The sequence below is a fragment of the Urocitellus parryii genome, chromosome 4, assembly GCF_045843805.1.
Source record: "Urocitellus parryii isolate mUroPar1 chromosome 4, mUroPar1.hap1, whole genome shotgun sequence".
Lineage (NCBI taxonomy): Eukaryota > Metazoa > Chordata > Mammalia > Rodentia > Sciuridae > Urocitellus > Urocitellus parryii.
The window spans coordinates 100885054-100901757 of record NC_135534.1 but is presented as its reverse complement, the minus strand read 5'-3'; the positions used below and the strand labels follow the sequence as shown (position 1 = coordinate 100901757).

Below are 16704 nucleotides of genomic sequence, written 5' to 3'. Positions count from 1 at the left end.
GAATGCGTGGGTCTCTCCCAATCTAAGATAGCAGGATGTAAAGCCATAACAGGCAGCTGTGGATGGGGGTTCGCTGTAAGGATCTTAAACACTAAATTTGGGGGCAAGGAGTTCAGACCATAGTTCAGGATAGCTTAGATGAACTGGCATTGGAAATGGGGTATGGGACTGCATCTGTGTCTTGGGAATGTCCCTGACATCCCCTGGGCCCTGAAGGAACTAAGTGGAAATCCTATGTCCCCATCTTAACCAGCCCTATACCCCTTACCCTGCTGGGCTGTGCCCACTCAAGAATAATGCCAGACGGACCAGAGTGTGACCAGGGTGATGCTATAGGCCAGCACTGCCAGCAGGTAGATGCGGAAGAGCAGCTTGTCCAGCACAGAGCCCACCCGCAGCCAGTCCCGGGCCATCTCTCGGATCTCATCCCTCTTCTCCAGGTAGTGTCGGATGGAGGACAGCTCTTGCAGCAGCCCACGTACTGCCAGTGAGGCTTCCCGTGGTGGTGGGGGAGGGCCACTTCTGCCCCTCAGGGTCTTCTCCAAGTCCTGGGGTCCTCCTAAATGGCTACAGTGGTTTCCCATGGCTGGAAGAAGGACAAAGAATTGGCGGAAGAGAGGACTGTTGGATGGCCCAAATACTGTCCCTTATCTTTCTACAGCCTGTGGAAATTTTTCTATGAACAATTTTAGATATAAAAAGTATTGAGAATAACTTACATATCTACATACTCACCATCCAACTTAAACTAATTTTTAAAAACCAACATGATGGAAGACTCCTGTACTTCCTCCTCAGTCATATTCTGTACCCCTTTCTCAAGTCACCAGTTTCATGGAATCAGTGTTTATCCTTCCTGTGCATTTTTTTAAAAACATCCTGTGGGTTTTCCTCAGCAATCTGACATCCATTATTTCATTTGAACCTCATAGCATCCCCATGAGAGAGGCAGAGTAAGAGTGATTACTATCCCTGCTTTTCTATGACAATGCCGAGCTCAGAGAAGTTAAGTGATTAATGCAACTGGAGCATCATTTAATGGTGAGACCACTAAGGCCAGGTGCCTGGACTCCCAATCCACTGCTCTCTCTCTGCTTCATTATATTACCTAAGAAGGGAGTGGCTAGCAGGAGTCCCTGTCCTCCTCTCCATGACTCCATGTCCTTCTGGACTAGCAAATGCAAAAAACTTAATAGATAACTACCTTAACCAAGGGAAGTTGAGCATTAGGCTGGTGGGTTAGTTCACAAGCTCATGATGAAATGGTGTTGGATACACTACAAGTCTCACATAGAAGGCTTGAACACAGGAAGAAGGATGAATAGGAGCTGAGCAGAGAGAGTCCGGGTTCAAATCACATTTCTTCTAGACCCTGGCTCTGTGATATAGAAGGAACTATTTAACCTCTCCATGCCTCTGTTAACTTATTCAATCCTACTGGGTCATCATGAGTATTACTTGGGATAATGTGCACAGAGTGCTTCATATATTCTTGGCACAGAGTGCTCAGCAAATCAACCAACCAAACACTACCATCACCAACAACAAACAGCAGCTACAACAGGTCCTCAGGAGGTGTGAGCTCCATGTTTAGTGTCTTTCTACTTCATAGATGATTGAAATTCTGAGGACCTGGCTTTTGAGCTATTTAGAATGAGAAAGTTTAGGAAGTACCAGCTTCAGTATTTGACCATATGAGGCAAGGAGGCCAATAACTACCTGCAGGGCATCCATCTGACCTTTCCTCTAGGCCCATTTTAGAGGCCATTTGCTCAGCTTCTGACATGCTCAGACTCCAGGCCTCCTACCCTCTTCATGCACACCTGAGCCAATGAGAAGTGCAAAAGTGAAGCACAAGTCTGCACTGACATCTTTGCTGGCATGGTGCAGGAATGCACCTAATTCCTAGGCCTTGCCCAGGATCCTCCACAGACTCCCTACCATGTTCCTACACCCAGTCCAAAAAAGGCCCCTCTCCTCCTTCCCTCTCACCTGAGCAGTTGTTGGTCTTGGTGGCCTGGGTGGTGGTTGGGGGCCTACAGGAGGCTGACTGCTCCCTTAGGCAAAGTAGCCAGGTGATCCTTTCCAGAACTAAGTGCTGCAGCCAGGCAGGCACAGGCTGCTGCAGGTCTTGTTTGTGCACCAGCCGCACAATGAGGATGGTCTCGGCCAAGCTTATCACCAGCAGAGCCATGCACACCACGAAGTAGACACCTATGTGCCCCAGGGCAGAGGGAAGAGACATACAGAGGAGGTAGGAGGGGGCCAGGTTCGCCAGACTGAGCTCCTCTCCCAGGAGGGACCTTACCAATGAGGGGAGTGCCGATGGCAGTGGCAGGCAGCGTGTCAGACACAATGATCAGGAAAACCGAGTAGCCCAGGAGGAGTGTGATCTTGAAGGAGACCCTCTCGCCACTGTCTGGGGGCAGGTAGAAGCCCACGATGTCCATGACCATTAGGAAGATACTGGGAAGCAGCAGGCTGACTGCATAGAAGAGGGGCCGCCGGCGGATGACCACCTGGGACCAGGAGAGAAGCTTGGGAGAAGCCTGAGGCAGATGGGCTCTGCACGCAGGAGCTACCACCTCTAGCCCACACCCCCTGGCTTCCTGGAACTTCCAGCCTGGATTGCTCACTGGAGGAAATGGACAGTGCCCACATCCTGCCTGTCAATCTAGGCTTGCAACTGTTCAGGTGTGTAAGGGACAATTAGTTGAGTTTCCCTGTTTACTTCATTGAAGCTCCAGGGGATGTCAGACCTTGGAACTGGGAAAAAGGCTAGGGAAGTTTTTTCCAATATGCCTCCATAAGCCCCCCTGGTATGAAGGACTAGTAGTTTCTGTCACCATTTTACCCACATCTGCTCCCACTCACGTAGAACTTCATTTCTGCGTAACAGTCACTGCTTTCCATAGTGAACTTCCGGAACTGAGGCAACACCCCCAGCAACTCCCACTCGCCCTGATTCATGAAGATGCTCTTGTCAGACTTCACTTTTTCTGGCAAGCGCCACAGGGAGATGTTGATGTCATTGACTGAGAGAGAAGAAATGAGGCTAGTTATGGAATCTAGTGCTTGGAGCCTGCCAGACCCTTAGAAAGTGGGGCACGGGGCAGGCAGTAATCAGGGAACGCTGATATCAGGTGAGTGGGACCTCATGCCTTGCTCTAACCTCCAGCCTCAGTTTTCTAAGCTGTAAAATGTGCCTTTCTCAGGCCTGCAGTGTGGGCAGAGAAAGCCTTGAGTGAAAACACAGCACAGCACAAAGAGCCATATAAGCCATTCATCAGAAAGCCCAGACAGAATGGCAGTCATCAAGAATAGAAACAACAATAAATGCTGGAGAGGATGTGGGGAAAAGAAACACATTTATACTGTTGTGGGATTATAAATTAGCACCACTATGTAAATCCATATGGATGTTCTTGAAAAGACAAGGCATGGCATAAAGAAAAATAAAATTAAGTCTTTTGTAAGGAAATGAATGGAATTAGAGACCACCCCATTGAGCAAAATAAGTCAAACTCAGAAAGTCAAAGGTCATATGTTTTAAAGGAAAAGAAAGGTGGAGGCAGATCCTATGAAAATCAAAGAGAGATCAGTACAGGAAAGGGACCAGGGGTGGGAAGTGAGGAGAGAGGGGAGAAGTGCTGGGAGTGATATTGGCCAAATTGTATCACTATATTTTGTGCATTAATGGACAAAAAAAAATGTGGTATGTATATACACAATGGAGTTTAATTCAGCCATAAAGAAAAACGAAATTGTCATTTGCAAGAAAATTAATGGAACTTGAAAACATTGTTAAGCGAAATAAGTCAAACTCAAAAGTTTGACTTATTTTTTTCTCTCATATGTAGAAGCTAGAGAGAAGAAAGGAAAAGAAAGGTGGGGTAGATCTTAAGAAAATCAGAGGGAAATCAGTAGACTAGAGCAAAGAAACCAGGGAAGGGAGGTCTGGAGGGAAAGAGGAAATACTGAGGAATGATATTGGCCAAAACAACAATTTAAAAAATGTGGAAAAGAAAAAAGAAAAAGAAAGTTCACATATAGGCCAGGCGTGGTGGTGCATGCCTGTTAACCCAGCAACTCAGGAGGCAGAGGCAGGAGATGGCAAGTTCAAGGCCAGCCTCAGCAATATAGCAAAATAAAATTTTAAAAAAGAACTGGGAGTGTAGTTCAGTGGTAGAGCACTTGCCAAGCGCAAGGCCCTGAGTTCAATCTCTAGCACCACAATACATGCATACATAAAATTATCCATTTATGAAATGAAATATAATACAGATTTATCATCTTTGCCTTCAGAGCAACCTGTCTTTAAAGTTGAACTAGAAAAATGAGAAAACTCCTCACTTCAGGCACAGCAGTTCTACTTCTCTATATCTATACTAAAGAAAAGATATGCATATGTGCATTAGAAAGGACCAGAGTATCCACTGCAGCAAAATACAGAAAAGATCTAAATGTCCATCAATAAGAAAATGCTTAATAAATTATGATAGATCCAAATCATTCTGTGGCAGTTAAAATTCATGAGGATCATCTTGAACTTGCCATCTTGCAATAACATGTAAAAACATCCAGAAGCTATCACTGAGTAAAAAGAATCAAGTACGAGTATATGATAGTATATGCAATATTTCCGTAGATATGTATGTGTGAGTATAAACACATAGAGAAGAACCTGAAAGAATATACTTTATGAAGTTTATACTGATAAAAAATAGTTAACCTCTTAAAATATTTTTTTAGTTGCAGGTGGACACAATACCTTTATTTTATTTATTTGTGTGTGCTGCTGAGGATCGAACCCGGTGCCTCATATATGTGAGGAGAGTTCTCTACCACTGAGCCACAACCCCAGCCCAACAGTTAACTCTTATTGCATGGAATTTGGGGGGAAGAGTTTGAGATGGAGGGTAGAGGGCAAAGGAGATTTTGGCTTTCTCTGTAGTTTTGGGGTTTTTTTTTTTGAAGGATGTTATTTCACTGCCATAATTTAATATAATGAATAAATCGAAATAGAAACGAAGGCTGCCTTTCTGCAGTCAGTTGGATAAGGTTCATTCCCTAGCCCTCTTGGAGTCACCTGACACTCATACATTTAATAATTTGCCAGATGTCTTCCTGTGTGCCAGGCCCTTGTGCTAGAAATCTAAAGGTGGGGCACAAATCATGTCCCTGCCTTCTCTACATTTGTATCTATTTCAGAAGTGGACACCAAATAAGTACTGACAGGGTCATACAGAGGGTGAGAAAAACAGGGTGTTTTACACTTGCAGGACAGTGATGGGCTCCTCTGGGGGTGTGGGGGGGGAGGGTTTCCCAGGTTGCTAATACTTATGTGGTGATCAGAAAGTTGAGCAGAGGGGGCTGGGGATGTGGCTCAAATGTTAGCGCGCTTGCCTAGCATGAGGAGGCACTGGGTTCGATTCTTGGCTCCACATAAAAATAAAATAAAGGTATTGTGTCCACCTAAAACTAAAAATTAAATACTTTAAAAAAAAAAAAGTTGAGCAGAGAGGTTGGCCAGCCTGGGTATGGATTTAGGGCAGGAGGGGGAGCAGTGGGGGAAGTAGCCTAGGAGGGGAAAGAGCATGGGTGAAATGGAAGAACAGGGGCTGTGGGCCCAAAGAGGAAGGCAGCTGGGCTGGAGCAGAGCTCCGAGAGCATGCACCAGATGAAGCTGGAGAGGTGGACTGTGGGCAGGACTAGGTCAAGGATTTGGAATGTGTTCCAGGACTGCTGGGAAGCCATCAGGGTTTTAAGTGACACAATCAGATTTGCATTTTAATAAGAGTTCACTGGCTGCTGTGAGGAGCATGAATTGGAAGGGGACAAGAACAAATGGTGAAATCTGGGCAGGAGATGAGGGTGGCTTGGCTGGGGGTGAAGAGAAGTGAGTGGGTCTGAGAGACCTTAGTGCCAGATCCTATTTGTGATATTTGGAAAAGAACTGTCCCTTAATAAGCATGTGAAGTTGGTTCATGCTGTCTCATGAAATCCTTACTACTACTGGGGGACGGGACGCAGTGAGGCAGATATTGACCCCATTTGGAGGATGAGGAAATAGAGTCTCAATGACATTAAGAAGATTAGCAGTTGAGACTCAGGATGTAGCTCAGTGGTAAAGCTTAGTACGTGTAAGGCACTGGATTCAATCCCCAGGACACACACCAAAAAACTAAAAAAGGAAGGAAGGAAGGAAGGAAGGAAGGAAGGAAGGAAGGAAGGAAGGAAGGAAGGAAGGGAAAAGAAAAGAGATAAGTAAAATGGGTGATAAGGGAGAATGCTTCCTAAGTGCTCCTTGCCCATGTGTCCTTGCTCCCACCTCTGTCCCCACCTCCCAAGGCCCACATACTCACTGGTGTGAAGCCAGCTGGTGAAGGTCAGCGAGCAGTTCTGCACATCAAAGGGGAAATTATAGATGTCGAGGCTGCAGGCGGTCACCACCTGGAGGGGCTTGTAGTTCTGGACCTCACCCTGATGCTGAACATACACGTATGGGATATTTGGAGACTTCCCCACGTCCACACTGGTCAGGGAAGAGAGATCAGTGTGGAGGCTCAAGAGGCAGATCCAGCCCTGGGAGTGTGAAGATCTCTGAGCCCAGGAGGGAAAGAAACTCAGGGAGAGTACAGGCAGCAGGACAATCCAGAGGGTCTTGTCTGGCTGCAGCTTTCCAATGTTCTTATCTATCTTAGGCTTCCTAACCCACCATTGTCAGGTTACTTTCCAAGTAGGAAAGGGCACCTCTCCTTTACTCCTCTGGCAACTTAGCCACAAAAGGCAGGGAAGCGACCCAGGAACCTCAAAGCCTCAGGCTGTAGAGAGGTTGTCCAGTTGCCCCCATGCACACACACACACACACACACACAAGTGCATGCACATGTACACCCAGGCTGGGTAGAGCTTGGCTCCCAGAACCTCTAGGACTGAGATTACAGGCAAGAACGGAAGCTTATGTTCTATTTGACTCTGATTTCTCTTTATTTCCCATTTTTAGAAGTCCTTGAAAATGAATATACTCTCCAGCAGAAAAAGAACTAGAGAAATCATGGATAAGAATTCGGGGAACCCAGAAAAATCCAACAAGATTTCATCTCACTCTTTCGGCTGATACTGGACCCTAAGGCTCTCCCAAGTGACCATAGTAGCAGGAAGTGGGCTGAGCCCAGGGTCTGAGCCTTCAATCTTCTGTGGGGAAGGCTAAGAGATAAGAAGTTAAGAGGAAGCCTATTTCACTATTAAAAATGAAGATTCAACAGGAAGCAGATTTCCCAGAAAGCCTCCAGCCTGAGCTGTGCAGGGCATTGAGTGGTGGGTTCGTGGTCAAGCACCTCCCTTGAGAAAATATCAGTGCCCTGTGGAGCTGGGCAATGCAGTGGGTACTGGGGTGGACCTCCTTGCCACCTTCCCCTTTCTGTCCATCCCTCCCCCACACATTTTCCCTGCTGTGCAATTCAGAAGTTCAGTTGGTGAACCCTAAATGAACCTGCAGAAGGGGGAGAAGTTCTGTTGGCTGAAGCCAAGTGAGATTGTTTGGCTGCTAGAAATAAAGACGGATGGGACCCACTTCAAGCTGAAGGCACAGACGTGGCCTGGGAGGTCTGAGCATGACCCTTAGCTCCAAATCCCCTCTGTGGCCAGGCACGGTGGCAGCCATCAGTGCTCCATTCCTTTCAGAAACATAACTGTCCTCTTTAAAAATGCAGCTGTCCCCATTAGGCTATTATAACTCAGTGTGAATTCATTCACTGGCTTCTTTCCCTGAGATGAGGGCCCTTGGACTAATGAAGTACAGAGTTTCAACATCAGACACAAAAAAAGATAAATTTTTAAAAGAAAAGGATAGAAAGAAAAGAGAACTTGAGCTCTGGCTAACTTTATGTACAGTGGGTGAGTCTGGCTGGAAGATCTCGAAGGCCATGGCAGCCATCTTGTCCCTCAGCCACCTGGCTTCTCCAGCCACCCCACAGCCCGGACTTGGGTGACAGTACTCACAACTCGTTGATGAGAATGTCTGGGACCCAGACGCTGTCGGTGGGGACGGACAACTTGGTGATGTTGTCAAAGTCCTCAGGGTTCCACTGGAGAAACTCATCAGTCCAGAACTAGGGGAGGAGGGACGATGGTCACCAGAGCCCCCTCCATCTCCAGGGAGGGTTGCTGAAAACCAGGCTGACTTCACTCCTCAGGCCCAGACAATAGATGGGCATCGGCTCAGGAAAATCTGGGTGTCAGTGGCACCCAAAGCACTCAGCAGTAATGGAGAGCCCCTCACCCCTGTCCTCACACTCTCCCTACCTGCATAACAACACGGACTGAGGCAACCCCTCCCTGGGAAGGCCTGCAACCATTTCCAATGTTAAAGGACTCCTAACCACCAACTTCAAACTTCAGGATCTTTTTATGTTTGTTTTTTCAACTTCAGGATCTTGAACAAATAACTTCTTGGGTCTTGGTTTACATCCCAGTGGCACGGGAGGCTGAGGCAGGAGGACCTCAAGTTCAAAGTCAGGCTCAGCAACAGCAAGGGACTAAACAACTCAGTGAGATCCTGTCTCTAAATAAATATAAAAAAGGATTAGGGATGTGGCTCAAAGGTTGAGTGCCCCTGAGTTCAATCCCTGGTATAAAAAAAAAAAAAAAAAAAAAAAAAAAAAAGAGGAATGGGAATAAACACATCCACCTCAAAGCAGAGGTAGATATTGTTAGGCTTGTTTGTTTGTTGTTTGGTGAGGGGTACCAGGGATTGAACTCAGGAGCACTAGGACACTGAGCCACATCTCCAGCCCTATTTTGTATTTTATTTAGAGATAGAGTCTCGCTGAGTGCCTCACTTTTTCTGCGGCTGGCTTTGAACTTGGAATCCTCCTACCTCAGCCTCCCAAGCCACTGGGATTACAGGCGTGCACCACCGCGCCCAGCTATTGTTAAGTTTTGGTCAATGTGTGCTCCACTCTTCCTATGCCAGAATGGCCAGTCCAGTCTGATCATAGCACTCTTTTGCCCCATTGCTCTTATGGTAAAGTTAAATCTCAAGGACCATTTGAATTCCACAATCCTTCCACATGGAATTAAACACTGTTGAAACTTCCACATCTCTGCATCCCATATACCTTCTCCCATGCTCCCTGTCTTCTTTGCAAAGGTACCTTGTACTCATTCTTCCAGACTTACCAAGGTATCTATGCCCCCTTCTCTAGGAGCCCTGTTGTGTTAGGTGTATCCCTCTGTGCTCTCACATCCTGGCCATGATGAGCAGCTGTTGTATTGCATGCCAGGGGTCTGTCCACTTGTCTGTGGCAGACTTGGCTTCCACTAGTCTGTGAGCTCATCGTGCACAGGGCCTGAGTCTAGACTGCATTTCCAACTCCAGTCCCTTGGCATTGTTGCTGGTACATAGCAGACTGACCTTCCCTCACTGCAGACTGCAACCAACTGGAGCAGACAAGTGACCCTAGAGGTAAAGAGGTGGGACCGAGGCTGATGTTCCAGGGAAAGGAGGTCCAGGATGCCTAGCCACGTTCAGGGTCCTTCCTTTGAGGAAAAGTGTTCTGTATCAAGGAATCCTTCTATGAGGCAGTAATGGAGCAGTATCTCAGAGATCAACTTTCTAACTTCTTCCTCAACCCTACTCCCTGCCCCATGAGCTGCTGATGCTGCTGGTGGAACATGTCCATGAGAGTGGGCAAGGATTTCACAGAGACCCATGTATACCGGCTGTGTCTGCAGAGCCTCTCTGCTTGACCTCTGAATAGTCCTCATCCTCCTGCCCTTCTCTTCAGCCATTTTAGTTTCGCCTTCTGCTCTGACTTCTTCCCCACATCCCCAGCGTCCACCAGAGCAAGCCCTGCCTATAGGCAGCCACCTCTCCTGTTTCCAGGTCAGAGCTAGGGCTTAGGCAAGACCTCAGAGATATCCACCTACCAGTGCTGGGTCCATGCCCATCAGAAACTGGATAAGAGGGGACCGCCAAGACTGTGAGGGCTAAATGGATAAACTGTTTCAGTCACCCAATTAACTAAATTGAAGGCAGAACTTTCTAGTAATTAGAGCTGCTTGAAAGTGAAGTGGCTGCCTCATGAGTTCCCAGGTGCTGGAGGTCCTTCAACAGGGGTTGGACAAGCACTTGTCTGGGATGCTGTGAAGAACTTCAGAAACCAGAGGGCTTTGAGGGATTTCCTCTCCATTTCATTTTTCGTGTGTGTGGTTGGGGAGGGGTAGTTGGGGTTTGAACCAAGGGGTGCTCAACCACTGAACCATATCCCCTGCCTTTTTTTTAAATTTTGAGACAGGATCCTGTTAAGTTGCTGAAGGCATTGTTAAGTGGCTAATGCTGGCTTTGAACTTGCAATCCTCCTGCCTCAGCCTCCCAAGTCACTGGGATTGGTGTGCACCACAGTGCCCGGCCTCCACTAATCATTAAGCTTCCTTCTACTCCCTGTCCTGAGAGAGGAAGACTAAAAACTCCTGAATCTCATGCTGAGCATGCCTTTGAACCTCTCCCCACACCTTTCCTCACCAAGACCACTGAGATTCCTGACTCCTTCGAACAGAGAAGGCCTTCCTAGAAGTCCTTGTCCTAGCAAGTGGGAGTGGGCAAGGGGCGGCTCTGCTCACCTGCCGGTACCAGATGTAGGTGGTCAGTACCTGGTTCTTCTCATCCTGGGAAAGGAAAGGGAGCTTAGACTGGTGGCCCTGCATGCACCACCCCAAAATAGAGCTGCTTCCTTGTTCTCCTATTCCCCTGGGAAGGAGAGTGAGCAAAAGGGGCCCAAGGACAAGCTGGAGCTGCTTGGCCAGCCAGGACAAGTTGGCGTTTTATTAGGGCACGCTACAAGGAAATATGACTTCCTTTCAACTTCAAAGATGTGTATGTGTATGTGTGTGTGTATGTGTGTGTGTGTATTCACACACACTTATAGTATATATGTCATATATATGCTATATGTTATACAAAGGGTACAAATACACTACATAATAATAGACTACATAATAGGTATAAATATACTTTCTGTTATCTTCTATTATATTACATGTAACATAATAGATGATAATAATAGAAGGTATACAAAGTATATATGCACAAAACCACATGAAGTGAAAAGTCTATCACTCTCCTTCCCTTCGTCTAATCCCAGTTTTCCTTCCTGAAGCACATGGTAAGCAGTTTTCTGTGCTTCTTTCCAGAGATGTTCTGAGGGCCATGATTGCATCCTGCGTCAAGAGGCACAGGGTGACTGTAGTAGACTGTGTAGTCGGGTTCTGCCTCCCCCACCCTAACACAGACACCACATTTCTACAGTTGCCTTCTCGTTTATAACTCTGCACAATGTCTGACCTCTGCTGGGCAGGACATCCCACCCTGCTATAGTAATTGATGAAGAAACTCATTACTTAATTGATTTGTTGATCTATTTGTTGATCTATCTCATACAATAGATCTATTTTCAACATTTAGTGACACCTGCCATGTACCAGGACCTGTGTAAGGCACTAAGGGCATAGAGATGAATAAGAAAGTCTTCACCCCCAGATGGCTGACATAGGGAGGTGATGACCAGGTTACTGCATGGACACCCATAGGCAGGAAGTGACCACTGGCTGTAGATGGCCCAGGCTCATGGTTTGGGCAGCTGTGCAGATTCTGCTGCAGTCCATCCTCAGCTGTGGTGCCAGACCTCAGGTTCTAGGGTTCTATCCTGCCCAGCAGGTGACTTGGCCTCATCTTCAAGGATCCATTTCTGCATTGCAGAGAGGGCTTGAAGTCTGGGGCCACACTCACCACGTTGAGGATGGCGTAGACGATGACATCAATGGAGATGGTGGTGGGCCTCCTCCAGTCCCGCACTGGCCGCACGCCCTTCCTGTAGTTGGCCAGGAGGTGGTCGGACAGCCTCAGCAGGGCAGGCCTGGTGGAGTTCTGGGCCTGGGAGATCCCCCTCTGCCTGGCTGGAAAGGAGAACAGTTCAAAGTGGAAACCAGAGCCCTGAAACGTTCCCTGGTTCTCTTGCTCTGGTTTGTAAGCTCTTGGAAGGAGTGTGTCCCCACCTCATGATATTCCCAGATCTCCACAACAGACTGAAATTCCCATCTTTAGAGCATTTTGTTTGTAGAGATTCTTGCCAAAATCGCAATGGGCAGTCTCCTAGGACAGCCTGAGCACTCATTTATAGGAGGGCAGGGAGCTGGCTTGCTAGGGAAGGTGAGGAGGAGGCTGGAGCAGCTAAACGGAAGTGGGCTGTGGGTGCACGTGCTATGAACAGGCAAGAGGACCACAAGAAAGGGTCTCAGGACCCACTGGTCTGCCTCAGGGTTTCCTCAGCCGAGTTCAGATTGCAGCATGCACACAGCTCACTGCCTCCGTTGTGACCCTGGGCTGCAACTGTCGAAGAAGGAAAGGTGGGCATCCTATGAAAGCTGGCGTCCCCTCTCCCTTCTGCCAAAAGCCACACACATGATCCAAGATGGCCACTCATGATGCCAGGTCCTTTTCCTAACGTGGCCTGGTGGGCAAACTGGATGAGGTTAGGAAGGAGGTGAGGGTGAGGTATGGAGATACCCAGGAGGAACCAAATTGCTCCCAGAGCAGGAGGTGGCAGGGGGGCTGGGAGGATGGGAAAGCCCAGTGCCTCGGACCTGGCCCTATTCCATGGGATTTCATGTGCACCCCAGCTTCCTTCCGGGAAATAGTAGGAACAGTTCCTAAGGAGAGACATGAAATATGGGGTGGGGAGGACACAGCCCAGATCAGGGTTCAGGTGACAAGGAAGAGACGAAACTGCAGGGTCCACAGGGCTTTTTCCAGACCAGGTGCAGCAAAGCTGGCTTCCAATACACAGCATAGCCTCCTCTCATCCTGTCTCTCCCTGCAGGTCTGCAGCATATCCGTCTTGTGGTCCCCTCCTGGTCTCACCCACCTACCCGAAAAGCTTTCAGCCTCCCTCAGAAGGACAGAGAGAGAGGGAAAGCAAGAGACTTGTTATTTTGAGAGACTCCTTTGCAATAGTATCCAATAATACAGTCTTCATTTCAATCTCTGAATGGCAGCCCATTTCACAGACAAGAACACCTGAAGCTCAGAACAGTGAGAACTGTGTCCTGAATGTGAAGGAACTGAGTCACCACTGTGTCTCTTCAGGACACCCGTGTCAGTCCAGATCCCATCTACTGGGACTCTTGTTGTGTGGAGAGCCCCAGACTCATCCCAGGGGCCCTTGGAGAAAGGGGCCACTGCAGGAAGGAGGTTGTGTAACCCAGTCCAGGAAGCCCTGGACCAGTCATCACCTCTGGATTACATTTACTTCATCCTCTGAGCTTCCCCCAATGACAGCTCATGGCAGAAAATCATCTTGCCCACAGCCCTTTATACCTGTCTAGCCCCCGGGTGGCATCCACACACACCATGCCCCAGTGAGGCTGGTCCAACCCACTTCTGTAGGAGGAGAAAATTTCCTGGTCTGCAGCAGAAGGAAACAGTTCCTTTTGTGACTAAAATGCCCTGTTTTCAAGGGAGTTAGAAGGGAATGGAGAGAAGTTTGTTATCACTGGAAGTTAGCCCTGAAAGGGAACTGTAGGATAGAGACCCAGAAAACCCATGCCACAAAATCCAGAGAAGATGAAGGAAGATTTCTAGATTAGCTCTGGTTCCCACTCTGCTGCTGACAAGCTGTGTGACCTTGAGTGAATTACTCCTGCCCTCTGGACCTCACTTTCAACAGGAAAAAGTGAACCAAATAAGCTATAAGTTCCTTTGCAGCTGCCATTTGATGAGTTTAGGGGCAGGGCAAAGAGGAGAGGAGCCTCTCTCCTGGCGCCTGTCTGCATATTTCTGCTAAACAAGCTACTGCTCTGCTCCCCTCTCAGAAGCCCTGCTGTCACCAAGCTCAACTTCCCCAACTCTAGCTTGACCATGATGCCTCAAAATGCTCTCATGCTCACATGTGGTAAGACAGCTGACTTTCCTGCAGCAAGACTGCTCCAGACTCTCCTTCCCTCAACCCTCCAAGGCCTCCCCTACTCCAGGGCCATAGATGGCCAGTCCAGTCTTGCGTGTGTCCCCGGAGCCCCTTACCTTCTCCCTGTGCCAGGAGCGTGGGCAGCAGCCAGGCAAGCAGTGCCTGCAGGATCCACTGCTTCATGGTGAGCTTCCCACTCAAGGCGAGCCCCACAGAGGCCAGCCTGTTCACCTCCTGCCAAACTTGTGTCCCAGCCGGCCTGCTTCGCAGCGGCTGCCTGCACCTTCTCCGGCTGCAGCTAGCCACCAGAGTTGGGGAGATGCCAAGTTTTCCTGCAATCAGTCCTTCAGCTGGATCAGGTTTCTGGGCGGGAGGGAAGGGGGCGGGACCACCAAAGGGGAGCCCGCCCTGGCTGATGTCATGTGGCAGGAGCTCAGGCACCCATTCAGCCAGGTGGCTTGGCCATGTTTCCCTAAGAAGTAACTTGGGGACAGGGACTGACAGAACCCATGGAGAAAGGGTACAGCCTGACAGCTGAGGGGTGCACTGGGCTGCTGTTTCATTTATGTCCCTTGCCAAGTATGCTTCAGTGGCACTGAACTGGGCCCGTGGGGTGGCTCAGACCAGAGCAGGAGAGCCATTCTCTTGATCCCCAGAGGGACATAATTCACTTAGCCAAGCAGGTGACAGGCACCTCTGCAGACAAAGGATCTGGAGTCACCACAGTTCTGCCCTTTTTTTTTCTCATCTAAATATTCATATCTAAATAGTAAAGAGTATGCATTTTTATAGCTTACATATTTATTTTTACACACTTTACTAGAAGTAGTAAATATATGTAGAGAAAAATGTAATAGTAAGACATGCTCATTATAGAAAATTAGGAAGTGCAATTAAAATCATCCACAGGCTTCCCACCCAGAGACAGTCACTGATAATATTTTGGTCTATATTCTTCTAAAATTTCCTTCCATGAAATGTGTACAATTAAGTAAATGTGCAATGTCTATAATTTAGTCTCCCTCCCCCTTTCTCATTTCCTATCATTTCATAGGCATTCTCAATACCTTCCTCTAAATGTGGTTTTCTTGAAAGAAGTATTGCTTTTCTTTCTGTAAGTTAAATATGTGAGAGCTACCCCTCAGATACGCAACTGTGTGTTCTAAAATTTGTCTCAAAAAGAATTGCTGTGAATTTCTATTTGGAGGAGTCCCATACCAATTCACCATATAGGCTAGTTGGACTTTCCACCTCACTTTTGTGGAAAGCAAGATACACTTGTATTAATCACAGCAAGCTTCAACAACAAAACATTTTCTTTTCTTTTTCTTGTTTTTAAGATTTGTTTCTTTTTAGATATACATGACAGTAGAACATATTTTGACATATTATACATACATGGATTATAACTTATTAGGACCCTTCCCTTGTGGTTGTACATGATGTGGAGGTCCATGAGGTATATTCATATATGAACACAGGAAAGTTATGTCAGGGGTTTTTTTTTGTGTGTGTGTGTGTGTGGTGCTGGGGATTGAACCCAGGGCCTTGTGCATGGGAGGCAAGCACTCTACCAACTGAGCTGTATCCCTAGCCCTAGATTTGTTCTACTGTCCTTCTTATTTATATTTTGCCCTTCCCTTTATTCCCCTTTCTCTATTCCAATGAACTCCTGTTCTTCCCTTGCCCCCGCCACAACACACACTTCTTTTGTATTGGCATCTGTGTATCAGAGAAGATTCTGCCTTTGGTTTTGGGGAGTTGGCTTATTTCACTTAGCATGATAGTCTCCAGATCCACCCATTTACCAGCAAAAATCATAAAGTCATTCTTTAAAAGCAAAACATTTTCATTCTTTTTAATTCCATTTCCAGCTGAATATAAGTATAAAATAGGCTGAGGTCACTGTAGGAATGATTTTATATGCACTATGAAGTCTATAGTATAATCGTTTCTTCCTTTTCTTTCCTTCCCTCCTTTCTCTTCCTTCCCGCCTGCCTTTTCTTTAAGATGGGGTCTTAGTAGGTTGAACTTGTGATCCTCCTGCCTCTGCCTTCCGAGCTGCTGGAATTACAGGCATGTACCACTGCACCAGGTTACCTTTCTTGATAGGGTCCCTTCATAGAGCCATTAGCCAGGGTTTGGTTCTAGAAGATTTAATCAAGCTCAGGGGGCTCAGGCTACCCTTCCCTTAAGTCATGCCCTTCAAAGCTGTAAAAATTTTGACGACAGGGCATAGACTAGGAGGAGTGATAAAATCAGGGACCTTAGACTGTAGACAATGTATACAGTCAGGTGTTCCCAGAATGAATGTGTTCAGACTATATTTTGTGGTACTAAGGATGAAACCAGGGGCTTCATCATGCCAGGCCAGCACCCTGCCACTAGGCCACCTCCCCAGTCCAGACTTTGCACTTGACAGAAGGAAAGGCAAGCCAAGGAGAAGCAGGCTGCCTCCAGGCTGCTGAGGGCTTGAGTCCAGCAGAGCACTGTGGATTCCTCCGTGCATCCTTGAGCCCAACAAAGACTCTTAGGCCCCTGCTCACTTCTAATTAGGACCACTGACAGAAAGCTGCTGCTGATTGCTACAGAATTTCTCCTCTTCTTCTTGTGGCATTATGAAATATGTATATAGTATTTTACCATTTGTTGATGGTATTCCTTCACAGGGCCATAATCCAGGGTTTGGTCTGTAGTGGTAGCACACCCCCTTGGGGTTATCATTGTAGTCCCTTTGTCA

General features: G+C 47.4%; 1 protein-coding gene across 2 annotated transcripts; it reads right to left on the bottom strand.

Annotated features, from left to right (window-relative positions):
- Nucleotides 1-287: 287 nt before the first annotated feature.
- On the bottom strand, nucleotides 288-14147 carry Htr3a (5-hydroxytryptamine receptor 3A). Of its 2 annotated transcripts, none has more exons than XM_026392559.2 (9): nucleotides 14081-14147; nucleotides 11792-11958; nucleotides 10627-10671; nucleotides 8005-8114; nucleotides 6366-6535; nucleotides 2875-3035; nucleotides 2309-2519; nucleotides 1986-2214; nucleotides 288-597 (listed from the first exon to the last, which is right to left on the bottom strand). In XM_026392559.2, the coding sequence occupies exons 1-9, from the start codon at nucleotides 14145-14147 to the stop codon at nucleotides 288-290; spliced, it is 1470 nt and encodes a 489-aa protein (XP_026248344.2). The 2 variants fall into 2 exon arrangements, with proteins under 2 accessions (XP_026248344.2, XP_026248345.2); XM_026392560.2 differs by having other exon boundaries at nucleotides 288-586; nucleotides 1993-2214.
- Between the last annotated feature and the right edge of the window lie 2557 nt (nucleotides 14148-16704).